Source organism: Microtus ochrogaster, chromosome 2 (assembly GCF_000317375.1).
Source record: "Microtus ochrogaster isolate Prairie Vole_2 chromosome 2, MicOch1.0, whole genome shotgun sequence".
In the NCBI taxonomy this organism is placed as follows: domain Eukaryota; kingdom Metazoa; phylum Chordata; class Mammalia; order Rodentia; family Cricetidae; genus Microtus; species Microtus ochrogaster.
The window spans coordinates 2010357-2026859 of NC_022010.1; the positions used below are offsets into that span (position 1 = coordinate 2010357).

Genomic DNA, 16503 nt, shown 5'->3' on the forward strand with positions numbered 1-16503 from the left:
GAGAAGGACCTGAGCTGTGCACAGCCGTGTGTCACCTGGGCTGGGCGGCAGCCCCTCCAGACTGTGTCCACAGTGCTAAGGGTTGAGAAGGACCTTGTTCTTCAGTGGCTGCTGCATGAGGGTGAGAGGGCTCAGGTTCTGGCATGTGTAAGTGACCTGAACAGGTGCAGTGCAGGCTGCAGGCTCAAGAATGCAGCCATGGGAATCTCACCTGACAGTTTACTCAAAGTACCCATGGTACTTTTGCAACCTTGCGATGCTGAGTTTCAGGTTCATGAAAGATTCCCAACTGCTCAAAAATAAAATGACCAAACTGAGTTCTGTGTAGTTGACTAAATAATTCTGTTACTGACAGAATAAAAGTCAGTGTACATGCTTTACTTGGGTGTGTGCACATGCAGTTTCCTCCATGCCCTGTTCCACACTGAGGGTTCTGTGTTGCTTTTGTTAGAGCGCAGAGCATCTGCATAGAACCCATATACACTGACCGATAGTGATTGACAGCCCCAGCCTCACAGGCCTGCTGCAGAGGGAGTTTCTAAACTATGTTGAGTCTGCTTGGTGACAGGGCATGATTTCCTTTCCCATCTATCCTTGGGCTTACAGGTACAGAACCCATGGATCTGGAGGGCTGGCTGTGTTTTCCCCATGAACTGTACACACCAGTGTGCCTGTCTACAAGGTCATAAGCCACGTGACCTGCGGTCTCTTCCTTTCCATGAGGCCTCTCCAGCACTTGCTGACCATAGACTGATGTTCATGCCAGGGGAGTCCTGCTGTGAGCAGCCAGATACAGTTCTAGAAAGAACTGTCCCTAAACAGTTCTAGAAAGAACTTGGGAAGTTTGTTGCCAGCTCTCAAGAAACCTCTGATGGCTTTACAGTGTGTTTTACAGCCGAGGGGGTGCTCGCACGGTACGCTCTCCCTTCTGCCAACTGCTGCACAAGACCTTCTAAGTCCTGGCTCTAACCTCTGAGAAGACAGCCCATGCGTGTCAGAACTTGGGACTCAGGAGCTTGGAGGCATCCCATCTTCCCTCTCTGGCCCGCTAACTGCCTGGGTTTGAGGACTCTTCCAGGAAGCTATTTCAAGGGATGTTCTGACCTCTCTCAGTCCTTGTGTGACATGGAGCTGTGTGCAGCCCATACCTGTCCCATGCACCTTGGCAGGACTGCTTTGAGCCCAGGAATGCTTTGCACTCAGAACACAGCCACTGTGGAACCAGTGCTGTGGGCTGCCGTGGGCCTCCCGATTAAACTTACCCCGGAGTAAAGTCGGGACCAAAGGTGACCTGAGCACCACTGTGTGGGAAGTCTTTAAAAATACCCCCAGGAGTCTTTCTATAAATCAGGAGCATATTCTGTCTTGAGCATGGATGTATCAAGTGGTTAGTTTTCTGTGTGTATGGTACATGTGTATGGAGAACGGAGGAGGACATTGCCCACCTCACAACTCCCCTGCCCCTCCTTGCAGGGGTGGGGTGCAGGCACGTGCATGGTCACACTCAGCTCTTTATATGGGCGCTAGGGATCTGAACTCGGGTCCACGTGCTTGTGCAGTAAGCCTGCTCTTACCCGTAATCCACACTGTATTCCCAGCTTTGAGGAGAGGCAGGAAGACCCCAAGCTCAGGGCTGCCCGCACTGCTGCCAGCCGCGGTTCCTACTGAGTCCATACCTGAAAATGAGAAAGAGCTGAGGGTTTTGCTCAGGTTAAGATGCTTCCTGGCATGAGGCTCTGGTCTCAACACACACACCTCTCTTGGCCTTTTATTTTGGGGGTGTGGGCCACATGTCGTGAGGACATACAGGTAGCCCCATGAGAAACTGCAGCCTGGCCAGCAGGTTGTGAACCTTGTTGGGAGTGGATCTGCCAGTCCCCATCAGGCTCCAGATGGCCCTGCCAACCCCTGCAGGTGAAGCTGAGCTGTATGCAGTCATAGGCTCTTCCCAGGAGTACACTGGAGTCACATTTCCCACGCAGATAGCTTCCACACACAGTGCCCCAGATACCCAACTGCCTCCTGCCCCAGCCTTTTGTACCACCTCTTGAGAGGATGCGACAAGTCCATGGCTCTGCTTGTTTGTGCAGTGAAGGGTTGGGATCTCAGATAGGAGGCATTCCCTGATCCTAGGATACCTCACTGGGGTGTGGACAGGCAGTGGCCGGGGAGGGGGCAAAGGTCCCTCTCCATTCCTGATTACAGCCCAGTTGGTCCTGCTGCCTGAAACAGGGAGCTGCTTGCCATTGGCAGGTATGTGTGTGTGTGTGTGCGTGCGTGTGTGTGTGTGTGTGTGTGTGTGTGTGTGTGTTTGTAAACTTCCACTTTTGCCAAAAAGAATCTTGGGAGTTACTTCCCTTAGATCTGCAGAACCCGTGTGCATCTCTTCCCAGGGCTAACTCAAGAATTTGAGTCCTGAAACACTGCAGGCACTCCTTGCCTCATCATTTTTCTCCTTCTGCCAAGCCAGTTCAGGCTGTTGGACTTACACCGAGCTGTCCGGCAGGCCTCCGTGACGTCTGTCTGCTGACATGGAAGGTCCACTGAGACCTGTGGGAGCCCAGGGAGGTGTACACTGCTGTAGCCTCTACAGTGATTGGCCTGGAGGCTGCTGGGAAAGAGCCTCCTCCCCACCCCCAGCTTCCTGCTCCAGTGTCCTAGGACAGTTTGTGCATAGCCAAGCCCACACCTCCCAAATTACCCTCTAAACATGGTGTGTTCCTATAGCAGAGGCCCAGCAGAGGTTATAGCAGACTCTCATTGTCCTGGATGGGCACCAGGCCCTCCACAGCAGCGTCGGGGGCAGTGTCTGCCAGAGGGATCTATCTGCAGCTTCATAGTTGACACCCAGATTGTCACCATGGACCTGGACAAAAGACTTCACACGGCAGAGACCACAGGAGGAAAGAGGGCATCGAGCCTTGCTGGGGCCACTCCCTGCCCCACTATGAACTGTGGGGCCCACGTTCCCAGGAGAGATCCACCTGGCCATCATTCCCACTGACGAAATAGACCCCTTGGGAAATACTGGGGCACATCCACTCGCAGCACTTCCAAGTGACAGGCGTGCAGGTGGAGCCCAGGTGCTGTGCTGGAGTTGCCCACTCTGGTGGTCACTGCTGTGTTTAGCCCTTGGGTGGCCCCTCCAGGTGGCTCAGTCACTCTCCTCACCCCATCAGTTGCCAGCATGCCTAACAGTCCCCACCTCTGAGGCATGCTTCTGGCCCATATGCATCCCATCCCTGACTCTGTGACTGTTAACATGTGGTAACAGTCCCGTGTAGCCTCATGGTGTCCAGGCAGGTCCTGGGTCCCTTGGTGCTTCTGAAACGAGCTGAGGGAGCTGAGTACCGGGAGAAGGGCTGTGTGAACAGGGAGGCTGAGGGAGAAGCCGGTGGCTGCTGGGTGCCAGGAAGTAGTGAGGGGACCTGCTTGAGAGCTGAAGGGGCCTGGATGGATTCCTGCCCTCCAGAGCTGCAAAGGGGGAATCCCGGACATTTTAAGCCAGTAAGTTTACAGTCATCCGGTATAGCCACATGGCAGGGTTCTGCTATATCCTGTGCCTGCAAACTGAACTCTGAGTGTGCAGTGGGCTAGGTGGCTTGTGGGGGAGGCAGGCCTGGTGAGGCTGCTGAGGTGCCAGCTCCTCCCAGGAGCCTCTGGGCATGAGAGCATGCCTGTCCTTGGCTGGAAGGTCAGTTCACCACTCCCAAGAAGGTAGGAAGCAGGGAGAGTGGTGGTGGTGATAGAGGCTTCTAGAAGGCTGTGGCTGCCTCTAGGGAGGGCTTGTAGCCTGTGGCCCAGAGAGGGTGGACAGTAAGTGGATGGACCTGGCAGCAGACAAGGGAGTGACTCTCCTTGGTGGATGGCAGGTGCCCACCTCGAGATGGACATAGCAGTGCAAGGGAGGTGAGCACTGGTTCTGTCTGCATCCACCTTCCGCCCAGCACACACACCTGCTCGCGGCCCTCAACTGCTGGCTTCTGCCTCCAGGCCTCTGTGAGGAAACTGCTTTGTGTTCTTTCTGGGTGTCTTTGATCCCCGGCAGGAGCCCAGAGCCTGCTTCAGAATTGCCAAGTGGCAGTTCCTCTCTGTCCCACCTTCCTACAGCCAGGCCCAGCGTGCGACAGTAATGGCTCAGGGCTCTGTGGAGGCTGCGGGCGGCCCCACATTCACTTCCTACCCCAGCTGCCAAGCTAGTGCCAGGTTCAGCATCTGGGCTCCTATTACAACACCTATTACCAAGGACGGTGAGTGGCTGTTGTGTCGTGTGTCCCTCTGCTCCACCCCCCTGCTCAGTTTGCTCAGTCTTTGTCCTTTTATTAAAGTCCAGAGGATGCTGGCCCTCCCATAGCCTCAGGAAAAGGCATTCTACAAGGGTCCGGGACATTGGCTGTTTTGGGCTTTAGTACCAAGGAGGGGTCTGGGGTACATGTCCACATCTACAGTGCATGGGCCCCAGCAGGACACCTAAATCTGCACACTGGAGTCCCTGTGGTGTAGCTGTCCTCACAACCTAAGCTACCTCGGGGTGACTACAGCATAAATCATGGGAAACTATGCAAGTCTTTGCTGAAGAGAAATGGCAAAAGGTGGGTGCCCGCTGCATAGCTGCTGGAGTGGGACCGGGGACCTCACTCAGGCTAGCTTCTACCACTGAGCTCCATCCACCCCCCCCCTTTTTAAAATGTGTTTGCACTCTGATGGGTCAGTGGTAGAACACCTGCCTAGAATCCTCCAGTGAAGGGCACAATGGCAAAGCCTCTACTTAGAACCACCCCCAGCGAGAGGTTCTCATGACAGATCCCTAGGATCCCCCAATGAGGGGAGTAGTGGCAGAGCACCTGCCTAGACCCGCCCCCTGTGAGGGGCTGGGCTCATGCTAGAGTTCCTCTGGAAACCCCCAGTGAGGGGCTCAGTAGCCATGCCTGCGTAGGGGACAGGAGATGGCAGAGTGGGAGAGTGGCTGCCTAGGATCTTATCAGTGGGGTGAAATGCAGGAGTTAGTATTTGCCTGTGTGCAGCAGCTCTGGGTTCCATCCCCAGCAGTGCAATGAGCCACCCAAACCCCCCTGGAACACTCTCACATCGCAAGTGGGGTCAGGAGGAAGACAGAACGGAGGTGACCAGAGGTCACCTGGGAAGGTGGCAGGAAGTGATCAGTCCAGTATGTCACCTCCTAGGGCCACCTAGCACTGCAGTCTGCTTGAGTATGTCCATGGCCATCTGTCAGCAGCTCTGAAGTATGTGGCCTCATTCTGTCCTGTTCCCCATGTTTACAGCCGGTTAGCAGCCATTGCCTGGGGAGGGAAATGTCGGAGAAGGCTGCTGGCAGCATTGCCTGCAGTGCAGTGGGGAGCCTTAGGAAAGCATTGGCCCCTAGTCTGTCTGCTCTAACGTGCATGTGTGCATCCGCACAGGCCCTCCCATCTGACATCTGATTGAAAAGTCAGGTTAAGTTTACAAAGCAAGCACGAGACCCATCCTGTGGACGAGACTGATGGGGACTTCGTGGTGGCACAGGAAAGAAAGCAGAACTCAAACTTGGCTTGAGAGTCCGTGCAGTTGCTTTGCTCCTGGAACCTAACAATCAACAGGCAAAGCTGCATCTGGATGCAGATGGACCCCACATGGAGGCCGGCTACTCTCCTGTGGTTCATGTGTTTTCTTAGCTGTCTCCTTCTCTTTCTCAGTGGTCCCAGCGTAAGAACTTGGGTCATGTGCCCAAAATCTGAACCAACAGGATAGGACCTCAGGAGGCTGGTTGGTCAGGTCTGGGTCAGAGATCTAGCCTTTAAGTTGAGATCTGCCAGACCCAAAACTCATGAGCTAAGCGTGGGGTGTTACAGTTTAGTGCAGGACTCAGTGGTAGTGTATGTTCAAGATCCTGGATCCATCCCAAGCAAACAAACAAGGAAACAAAACCTGGTGCTCAGGATGTAGTCAAGCATCGCAAACTGGCTGCTGTAGAAACCGGTCAGGTGGCCTGCCCAGCATCACTCAGAACAGGGCTTAGACATACCCCTCTGCCGACTGTCTGCAGCTTACTGTCCTTGCTATGCAAATCAGTGACCCTCAACCTCAGCAATTCAAACCCAAAACAGAAATGAGTTTTAAACTATAGGTGGGTCTGCATTCCACCCCAGACAGAGAGGGCAGCTGCTGTGGGGGTGGGGATGGGGTGGAGGGCACTGAAGACCTGCCTGTGCTGCATGCAGTCAAGACAGCCCACACAATCCTGGAGAGGTGATGGACAGGAAAGGGGTTTAGGCTCTGAGGACCTGATGGTGACTTGGAGCTGATCAAGCAACTGCTGAGGTCTTGGCTGGAGAGGCATGAAGAACTGGAAAGAGTGGAAAGTGGGGATTCCTTCTGGAGCTGGGCCTGGCTTGCTCCCGTCTCTCCCCTCCAGCAGTCCTGGTGACACAGAAATGACCTCAGCAGCTGCTTGGCTGGCGGTGCATGCGGAGGAGCATGAGAATCACCCTGGCCCTGGGAGGGCCATGCTCTTCCTTTCCTGGTGCAGCGACTCGTTGTGGCTGTCGGTTGGCACTGGCATGTGGACAGTGAGGCTGTCCCAGGGCACCTGGCTGCCACCGCTGTCCAGGGGAAATGGCCCGTCCTCCTTTATCCCTTTATCCTCCTTTATCTGTGGCTTTGCTATGCAGAGGGATCCCACGCCTGGCCAACACCAGACTTATCTTCAGGGAGACCAAGGGAGACTGGGAGAGGGGACTTGGTTTGCAAGAAGTGGCAGGGGAGTGAACTTCAGATGCTGAGCATGAGTCCAGCAAAATGTAAGAACTACAAATTCTTCCCACACAAAGATTGTCTGTTTTACCATTTGAGCTGACTCAACGCTGCAGACTGGCTGGCTCCTGTTCGCACCCTCACTCACCTGCCATATGTAGTGTGGATGGAACCCAGGGTCTCATGCATGCTAGGCCATGCTCTGCCCCGAGCCATACCATAGGACTCTGTTAAGACAGCCATTTGGCCTCACCCACTGTTGACCTTGGCCTCAGCCATTGGTGCCAACTCAGAAACTAAGAGGCATGCTCTCACACCAGCCCGTCACTTCTGGCTGCCCAGGCCCTGCCTGCTCTCACAAGCTACATGAGCATGTCTCTTGTCAGCAAGTTCTTTATTCACTTCCTGTTCCACAGCCATGCCATTGGCATGTGGGGGGAGCAGTGGGGACCCATGGGAACCATGCACCCTGAAGGTCTCTGCTGAGAACCCCGAGTGCAGAAGCTCTGGAGCCCGAAGGTTCCCTTCCAACCCTGAGCACAGAAATAGTCTCAGTGTTTCTCTCCTCTGTGGACCGACTTCCTGGGATTGCTTTCTAGAGGAGTCGGGTTTGTGTTCAGACCTAACGCAGGGTTACATAAGCAACCTGTCATTCTGTCCTGCTCTGGGCAAGACCCATGGGCCACTACTCCCAAAGTGTGTTCTGAGAATGGCTGACTATGTTCTTATATCAGCTGACCTGTGGCTATCTGGGCCTCTGGCTAGCCTTCATTTTGGGAAGAGAACTATGTGTTTTCTCTGGAGACAAAAGACCAATGTCATATCTGTGAATCTCAGGGTCTGTAGCTCTCTTCCGTGTCCTCACGCCCATGGGCTTGAGTCAATGTTTTGATCTACATGGGGCTGATTCTTTGCTGTCCCCTAGTCTAGCATTTGACTCTTAGGCAACAGACTCCAAAGCATGACGGACACCCACTCACCTGGTTGGTGGCAAAGGTTAAGCCGAGCATGTTTCCTGACAATCTCGGTGGACTCAAAACCACAGCAGCAGCATGTGTGAGGCGTGGCTTGGCAGCAGGCTTCGGTAGGCAGTGAGCTAAGAGCATCTCTGTCCTTTGCTAACCTGGGAGCCCTCACTGGCCGTCGGCTCTGTAGACGGCTGTGACTAAAGCAAAGGCCCTGGTCACAACCACCGGGACTCTGACAGACTTCGGGTAACAGCAATAATGATGGATTCCCTGGACCCTGACCTACGTACCACCCTGATGGTGGCTGGTAAGACCCTAATGAAGCCAAGCAGGTGTGCAGACTGCAGGCTGTCTCTTGCTCTGGGACAGTGTAGATGCGAACCCCAGCATCAGAGGCCAAGCTGTGGGGTCCAATGGCTGTGGTCTCTGGTGAGGCAGCTGCAAAGTTTAAGATGACTACATTCAGACAAATGGCCATTTGGTTACTCTATTCCAGAACACAGAGAAAACATCAGGTAGCAAAGTCACAGACTTGAGGGGTACAGAGTCTCTGGTCACAGCCAAAGGGACACACTAATAGGCCAGAAGTCCCAGTAGATAACTGGAAGGGGAAAGAAACCTAAGAAGTTCCTAGTAACCAAAGGAAAGAGGGCTCCCATGGGGACAGGAGGCCACTCACGCTTCCAGTATGGACCACGACAGGGACTGGGCTGTCCCACAGTCCACCTGGGCCCCACTCAGCCTGGCTCCAGCCCAGGCAACGTCCTCATCGTCCTGGAGCAAAGATGAAATCCAGGGCCTGCCGTTCGGCAGCTGCCACGTTGGGGTGCCAGAGATCCACCATGAAGACCGCCCGTGGGCCATCCTCAGCGGAACCTGGGGAGGAGGAGCGTAAGGGGGTCAGGGTGGGGAGGAGGAGCATAGGGGGTCGGGGTGGCCCTGTACACTCATGTAGACCGAGCTGTAGGCCTATGGGCATGGGAAGACCTCCCGCCCCAGATGGAGAATGTTCATAAGGTCTCTCCAATGTCTTGAGGAAAGCGAATGAAAGAAAAACAGGGGGGGAACCTGGGCAGGCCAGTGGGACTGTCATTGCGGACACAGTCCGCATACTGTTGTCCCCAACCCACAGAATGTCTGACACTGGGAATGAACCTGAATGTGACGACAGCCTTCAAGTCATGACAGCTGGTTAAAGTTGGCTCGTCACCTGTCATACAAGCTACCCATGGGAAGGTGAAATGGGGGCCTTGGGAGTTCCTGGTCAGTTTTGTCTGGTACTCCAAACTTCTCTTTTAAAAACAACCATAAACAAGCAGGCAGGCAAGCTCTGGGAGAGGCAGCGCCCACCTTCATGGAATGCAGTGTGCAGGAAAGAGTCGTCGAAGAGCAGGCAGCGACCTTCCGCCCAGCACTGGGGCTCACCCCCCACCACCAGCTCACAGCCATTGGGAGTCTTCAGACCTTGGGGAAAAACAGAGGGTTGAGAGTGAAGGTGGCCAGGGTTCAAGGCTGCTAGAAGGTGGAGCTGGGCTGCTCCAGTGGGCACTTAAAAGCTTAGGTCTTCCACACACTCCCCTGGAGTCCACACTGTGGGCTATACGTGGGTGACTGAGGCCACCGAGATGATGGCATTAGGGATCTTTAGGATAAGGTAATGAATGGGATCTATACTTATAAAACGGACCTTTGTACTACATGAGGTCACAGCAAGAGGACGCCACGGCCACTGTGCTGGCGAATTTATGCCCACATGGCACACAAACTAGAGTCATCCAAAAAGGAGGGAGCCCCAGTTGAGAAAATGCCTCCACAGATCTGATCATAAGACATTTTCCTAATTAGTGGTTGATGGGGGAGGGTTCAGTCCATTGTGGGTGGGGCCATCTCTGAGCTGGTGGTCCTGGGTTCTATAACAAAGCAGGCTGAGCAAGCCACGAGGAACAAGCCAGTAAACAGCACCCTCCATGGCCTCTGCATTCGGCTCCTGTCTCCAGGTTCCTGCCCTGTATGAGTTCCTCCCTAGTTTGCTTTTGGTCATGGCGTTCATCACAGCAAACAGGAACCCTGGCTAAGACACTCATCTGGCAGCCAGAGCCGCTTTGGGCCTACAGAGCTCCACCTTGGACCTCCAGCCTCAGAACCTTGTGGAGTCTGCCTCTGGGCTGTTTAGTTTGTTCAGTCAGGGTCTCACCGTGTTGCCCAGGCTAGCCTTGAACTCTCAATTCCCCTACCACCACCCAGCTGTTTCTGTTCTTTTTTAATTTAAAACTTTGTATTAATATTGTGTGGGGTGTGCCTGACACCACATTAAAGGATCACTTAGGGGAGGCGGTTCTGTCCTCCCACTGTGAGTTTCTGGAATCAAACTCAGGTCATCAGGCCTGTAAGGCAAGCGCCTTCGCTCACTGAGCCACATCGCCAGCCCTGTCCTGTTATCTGACAGCCACCCAGCATGTGGAATTGTCACACAGCCAGTCAGTCTTTCGAGGGACAGGCGGAACTGGCGAGGCCGTGCTGGCTACTACCAGCCAAACGGTCCGGGCCCTAGACCGATTGCTTACATCAGTCTAGGTTCTCATGACCTCAAGAACTCATGATGTCTCGTCCTGGGATCCATGGGAATCCAAGCCAGCTTTGTCCATGCACAGCCAGCCTACAACAGGACCTCTTCAACAGACAATTCCCTGTTATTCCCACGGAGATCAAGGACCCATTTTTCCCTACAAGTTACTAGCTGGCCTGAGAAGGGAATGTTCACAATGACACAGTATGCACATTCTACACATATGCACGCACACACAAGTATATGGTACGCACGTATCAGACATTAACACAGCGACCCAGGTTGCCTGCTCCGCACCCCTGGATCCTGACCACATCAGTCTCCCAGGCCTGCCCCTGCTCTGCATTCCAAAGCCTTTGAACAGCACGGCAGCTGGGGATGCACTTCAGTGGCTCAGCACTTTCCCAGCATGCATCAGACTCGGGTTCAGCCCAGTACCCTGGAAATCAAAAGCTCCCACAAAGCAAGACCTTTCAAAAGAAAAGCTTCACTCCCATTCCCAACAGCCCTGAACCCCAGCCTGGCCTAGCCTGGCCTAAGTCAGCCATCTGCTCCCCTCAGCCTACCCTACCTCAGCCTTCCAGGTGTTTGCAGCCCAGCTCCCTCTATGGACTCTTGCCATAGGTTTATTAAAGCAAAGCCATGGTGTGGATCAAAGCCTACCTGGTAATAAAGCTGGCCTCTGCCTGCCGAGAACTTCAAAGGCACGAACTACTTACTTTTCTTCAAATAGCCCTGAAGGCAGGGTTGAGCACGCCCCACCCCCTGTTTTAAAGAAAAAGCTTGGCTTCCAGGGCCTGTCAGTGGGAGATGCCTTACTGAACACTGTGTAGTCATGGCAGCCACTGCCACACTCAGGAGACTGCCAGGCACTATGCCAAATGGCCACTTAGTGAGTTGTGTCCTCAAAGTTCTCCTTAGCGCTGGAGCTGTGTGTCCACTCTGCAGAGAGGCGATGAGGTCTATGGAGGCTCGGACCCTGTCCAGCCCGCAGCTGCCCGTGGATCCAGACTCTGGCTTCTAGCTGCCACCCTGTCCCACCTGCCTGTCAAGCCAACCGCAGCAGCCCTTTGACGATGGTACTTCTGCTTCTCAGCTCAGACATCTTCAGTGCAAAGCACACCGTATCCAGAATCGCCACTCAGGGAGCAGAGGAAGCAGAACTGCTGGGGTGAGAGGGGGTGGGGGCCTAGCATCTGGCACAGGCTCCGGCAAAGTGCACTAGCGAGCCCCACTACAGCCTGCTCGGGACACTCATCCTCCGCTTTCCCCGTCTCCTGCAGCCAGCACCGCCTCTTACAGCTGCCACCTCCTAGCTCAGCATGCTCTACTCTGTCACCATTCACCAGGAAGAAGGTCCCCCATAGCTGTGAAGTTTACCTTACTCTGCACCTAGCACTGATGGTCACTCTGAGACACACCTCCTCTGACAGATCCCCAAGGGAGAGCTGCTGCCTCACTCTGGGGCAGCTCAGAGGAGGGAAGCAGCACACATGTAGCATAGCTAACTCATGGCTGGGCTCGATAAAAAGGCAGCTTAGCTTGACACTCAATTTTCATGCCACACACACAGTGCACACGATTCCTAGACTTTGAATAAAATGACCAGAATACTGGACACCATTGATCTGTGGTGACTCAGAATGTTTAAGCATCTTTCCTAGCCTCTCAGGCACCACTGAGGCCCTCTGTCACTGTCAGAACCTCCGTGGGTTCTGTGTCAGCCACCACAGAGAACAGCAGCCACCAGCCATAGCTGGATGCATAAACTTAAGTGAAAACTTTAGCTCAGCTGTTCCAATGACCATGGCCCAAGCCCTCAGCAGCCACACGTGGCCAGCAGCTCACACGATGGACAGGGAAGATGGAGGACACTTACCGGCCTCTCCTCCAAAGTTCTTTCAGACAGTGCCTTTCCTGCCAGATCCTAGATTTAAGTTGGTGTGTGGCCTGGTGGCAGAGAGCATGTGCCTAGCTTCCATCTCCAGCACCACAGGAGAATGAGTCAAAGTTTGAGAGAATAAAAAAAAAAAAATGAGGTTCATATTCTGCCATCACAGTTGTTTATAGACCACCACCAAGAAATCAGGCTCTGAGGCTGGGATATGGCCAAGTCTTGTATAAAGCACTTATATAGTATTGTCATGAGGACCTGAATTGCTACTTCCCGCATGTGAACTGGCAAGGCACTGTGGCACACACTTAGAGTTACAGGGTTGGGGAGTCAGACCCCCCTGGGGTTGTTGCCAGCGAATCTAACATAGCCAGTGAGCCCCAGATTCCAGAGAAATCCTGTAAAAACAAGGTAGACAGATCCCGAGACACAAGATTCAATGCTGATCCCTGGCCTCAGCACACACACACACACACACACGTGCACACATAGAGTGCAGGTTAGCACTTCAAGCCTCAACCCTCTGCCAAGCAAGTGAGTGCTGGCACTATAGGTGTGTGCCACTGCACCCAGCTGAATGTGTCTGTGTTTGGTCAAAGCACTCAAGAGGCAAAGGCACCTTGCTACTTGAGGCTTCTGTGACTGTGCATGCTGGGGCTCTACCCCATCCACGTACCTAGGTGGCACCGGATGCGGATGTTGGTGGGTCCATAGTGCTCCGTGATCACAGTCCCAGGACTCAGCACCGAGATGCAGGCATTCCCAAAAACATTGTTTCCAATACAGGTCCGGAGGCTGCCGAGCAAGCGGTACGTCCGTGGGCACTTCCTGCAGTTCCTGGGGACACAAACGCCCTGGTTGACAAAGTCAAAGGTGAACCACTCCCCGCTGGGGGTACTGTTCACTTTCCACCCCTGTGGGAGGCTACAATTAGAGAAGGCCTTGTAGAGTGTCTCAAACTCGCAGAGGATGGCCTGGAAGTTCCGCTCCAACAGCTCCACATCGTGCTTCTGGGCGTCCCGGGAGAAGTAGGGCGTAGTGGGGAGATCAGGCAGGAAGAAGACCTCAGGCTTCTGGATGGAGGGCTGGCTGCTGAGGTAGCGGCCCTGCTCCCGGATGCCCTTGTGGATGCGGCCCATACCGGACCATGAGTACCGCTTGGCATATTCCTGCAGGTTGTGGTAAAGCTTCTGATTGAGACCATCGTGGTGCATGCAGCGCACGCACTCAGGAGACTGGCAGTACATGGACCCATTCTGTAGCCCATTGGCATCCACTCCCTGCAGGAGGGAGTTGACGGACACATGGGGTCGGGGCTGTTCTCGGCCCACATGGTAACAGTACCACACAAACATGACCAGCAGGCAGACCACAGTGACAACAGCTGTGCTGTCACAGTCCCGTACAGACTGGATGCCGGTGGCAATACAGTCCCTCAGGCCATCCAGAGACCAGCTCCAGACCACCAGCCCCTCCAGCCACATCTTGAGGAACTCAGTGCTTAGATGGAAGCTGGCTCAGACGATCAGTCCTCTGGGGGTCACCAGGGTACCCACAACATCCAGGTTAGCAGAAGGTGGAAGGAGTAGCTGGAGCAGGGGGAGGCATGGTTGCCACTGTCCCTCAGTTCCTGCCAAGGGCGCCATTGATGAATGGTGAGTCATGCTGACGAGGCCCACCAGCAAAAGTCACTGAAGTTGGGCAGAGGGCGCTGCCTTATATCCCATTAGCAAATGCAGTCAGTCAGCCACCATGAAAAGATCTTCATGGTGTCCAAACCTGGGATGGAAACCAGAAAACAGCACATTAAAGTTATGAAAAGAAAAGTCCTAAATACAAGAATCTCGGGAGGATGGAAATGCATCACGTGACAGCAGAGGGCCGTCACAATGGCACACTCTCCCTCTCTTTGCAAGCATGCTGTAAATCAGGCTAATATCACGTCGGAAAAGGAAGCGGGTGCCCTGGAGTGGCCTCTGTGGCAGATACACCTCTTCTGCCACTCAGTTGGCCTTACAGGAAAAGTCCAAGTCTTGGACTCAGTTTTCCACCTCTGAGGACAGCAGTGACGCTGCTTTGCCAGCCATTATGGGAGGTGGAACCCAAGTCACTGTAAAACACAATGCAAGCCCAACTGTGCCTCCCAGATCTCCAGAACCCAGAGTGTCCCCCAGTTCCTCTGACACACTCTGTCCACCCCTCCTTTTTCACAGTGGTGCAGTCGGGTCTGCGTCCTCCTGGAAGCCCTCCATCACCAAGAGGAACACAGTTGGGAGCATCTCAGTGTTCTTCCTCCTTCCCTAGGGAGAATAGAGTACAGTGACACAAGACTATCTCCTGCTGCCTGGACCAGCTAGGCCTGGGAAGTCTTCAGCATAGCAGAGAAGTTACACACCCGAACTAGACATGGGCTAGACTAGGAGTGGACACCAGCTGTTTGCAGGGCATGTCCCCTCTCTAAGCTTTCATCCATCTACTGGCTGGGGATAATGTCACAGTGAGTCCTCATTGTGAGAGTGACAGGCAAACCAAACGTGGAGTGTCCCAAGACTCCCACTCTGAGCAGAATGCTAAGGCCGAAACACCCCGACTTGGGGTGATGTCCACTCCTGATCTCATGGAGAACCTTTGGTGCTCATTCCTCACCTACTGGCACCATCCCGGTGTCAGCTGAATAAAGAATCACTTGACTATAATGTTTAGGAAGTCAAAAAAACACACATACTGAATATTCATGGGGACTCATGCTTCTAGGAAAAGTACAGGAATGGGAGAGAGAGAAGCCAGTTTCTTCTCAAGATGCAAAGCTCGGGTGTTAAGCTCCTCTGCTGGCCCCTCCTCCATGGGTGATACCAACGCTCCGCTGTTTCCACTTTAGGAAAAGGGAAAAAGCTCTGGAAAGGTGTCTTCTTTGCACTTGCTCTTCAAGCCAGTTCAGGATTCCCCAAATGAAACACGTTTCCTTCTAAACTGCAACTAAAACCATCTTCAGCAGCAGGTTTCCTGGGTGCCCAGAGTCTCAGCTGGTTGTAAAACTGTCTTCAGCAGCAGGTTTTCTGGGTGTCTGGAGACTCAGCTGGTGGTAGTACCTGACCTATGAAACTGAGTTCCCACTAACCTGCTCATGTCAAATGCACACACGCACACACGTGCGCACACGCGCGCGTGCACACACACGTACACACACGCACACACACAATGGGTGGGTGGCTAGGGGAGCTCTCCATGGGCCATGAGCCCTTCCCCTCCTCACAACAGCCTCATTCCGGACAGAGCAGACAAGAGCCCTCCCCAAGACAAAACAGTAAAAGATTCAGCAAGGAGAGACCCTAACCTCTTCAAGAGATCCAATCCAGTGCTAAGAGAGTGAACTGGGAGCTGCCAGTCACTTAGAGCCCCAAGAGGATGGCTGTTCCTGCACCCACGGAGGAACATTCAAGCCCAGAGCTAACCTGTGACAAGAAAACAACTCTGGTTTTAGTGGAGTGAGTGGCAGCAGGAGGATGGATGGATGCACACTGGTTCTTCTGGTTCCCATCAGTGATGGGCATCATGCAGGTTCTGCACCTCAGATCTCAAAGACCAGCGGGCTCAGGGGAATAAAGGCCAAATTCAATCAAGTCCAATCAAAGATAACTTCTAACACGAAGAATGCCCGGGGAGACAGTCTGCGTTTGACCCAGTTAACCCGGATCAGGTGACCAGCTCAGGAGGCTTTCTGATGCTAAAGAGCCCGGGTCACCCTGAGGTGAAGCCAGGAGACTCCGGAACCCCCCTGCAAGGCACAGCACAGCAACTGTGTGGTGTTCGCTGTCCTCTCTACCAGAGAGCCTGAGAGCTGTCCGGAGAGCCCTCCCCTCTAGGGAGCTTCCCTCCTCAGAGTCTCCCGCCAGTGTCACAGGCCCTGGAGCCAGGTCAGAAAGACGTGTTAACGCAGGTGGTAGTAATGCCCAGTAGTCAGGGGATGAGATGTTGAGGTAAGGGTTACCTGGAAAAGTAGGAAGGAGGGTCAGGACGCGTGACAATTCATGGGACAGGGAGGTGGGTCAAAGTGGGTGATGCTGAGGAGGAATGGGGGACCAGGAGAAAAGGCAATAGAGGAGAGGAAGAGAGGAGGAGGGGGAAGAGAGGAGGCGGGGGTGATGCTGCGCGGCGCGATCCAGCCCGAGAGGCACTCAGCATGCAGCCGGTGCTAGGCGACCGCGGGCCCTGGGCCGGCCTGGGATGCAGGCGCGGGCGCCCAGAGCATCTTCCTCCGCAGCCCCGCAGCCCTGGAGACACCGCTTACCTGCGCGGGCGGCTGCGGGGAGCCGGGCGACGCCACT

The 16503-nt window shown here is 54.2% G+C and overlaps 1 protein-coding gene across 2 annotated transcripts; it reads right to left on the reverse strand.

Annotated features, from left to right (window-relative positions):
- Positions 1–8191: 8191 nt before the first annotated feature.
- On the reverse strand, positions 8192–16503 carry Asphd2 (aspartate beta-hydroxylase domain containing 2). 2 transcript variants are annotated; one of them, XM_005344229.3, is made up of 4 exons: positions 16467–16503; positions 12855–13957; positions 9069–9182; positions 8192–8594 (listed from the first exon to the last, which is right to left on the reverse strand). In XM_005344229.3, exons 2-4 carry the CDS (start codon positions 13660–13662, stop codon positions 8485–8487), a joined length of 1032 nt encoding a protein of 343 aa, XP_005344286.1. In that variant the 5' UTR covers positions 13663–13957; positions 16467–16503; the 3' UTR covers positions 8192–8484. The 2 variants fall into 2 exon arrangements, with proteins under 2 accessions (XP_005344286.1, XP_026644400.1); XM_026788599.1 differs by lacking the exon at positions 16467–16503 and adding an exon at positions 15513–15733.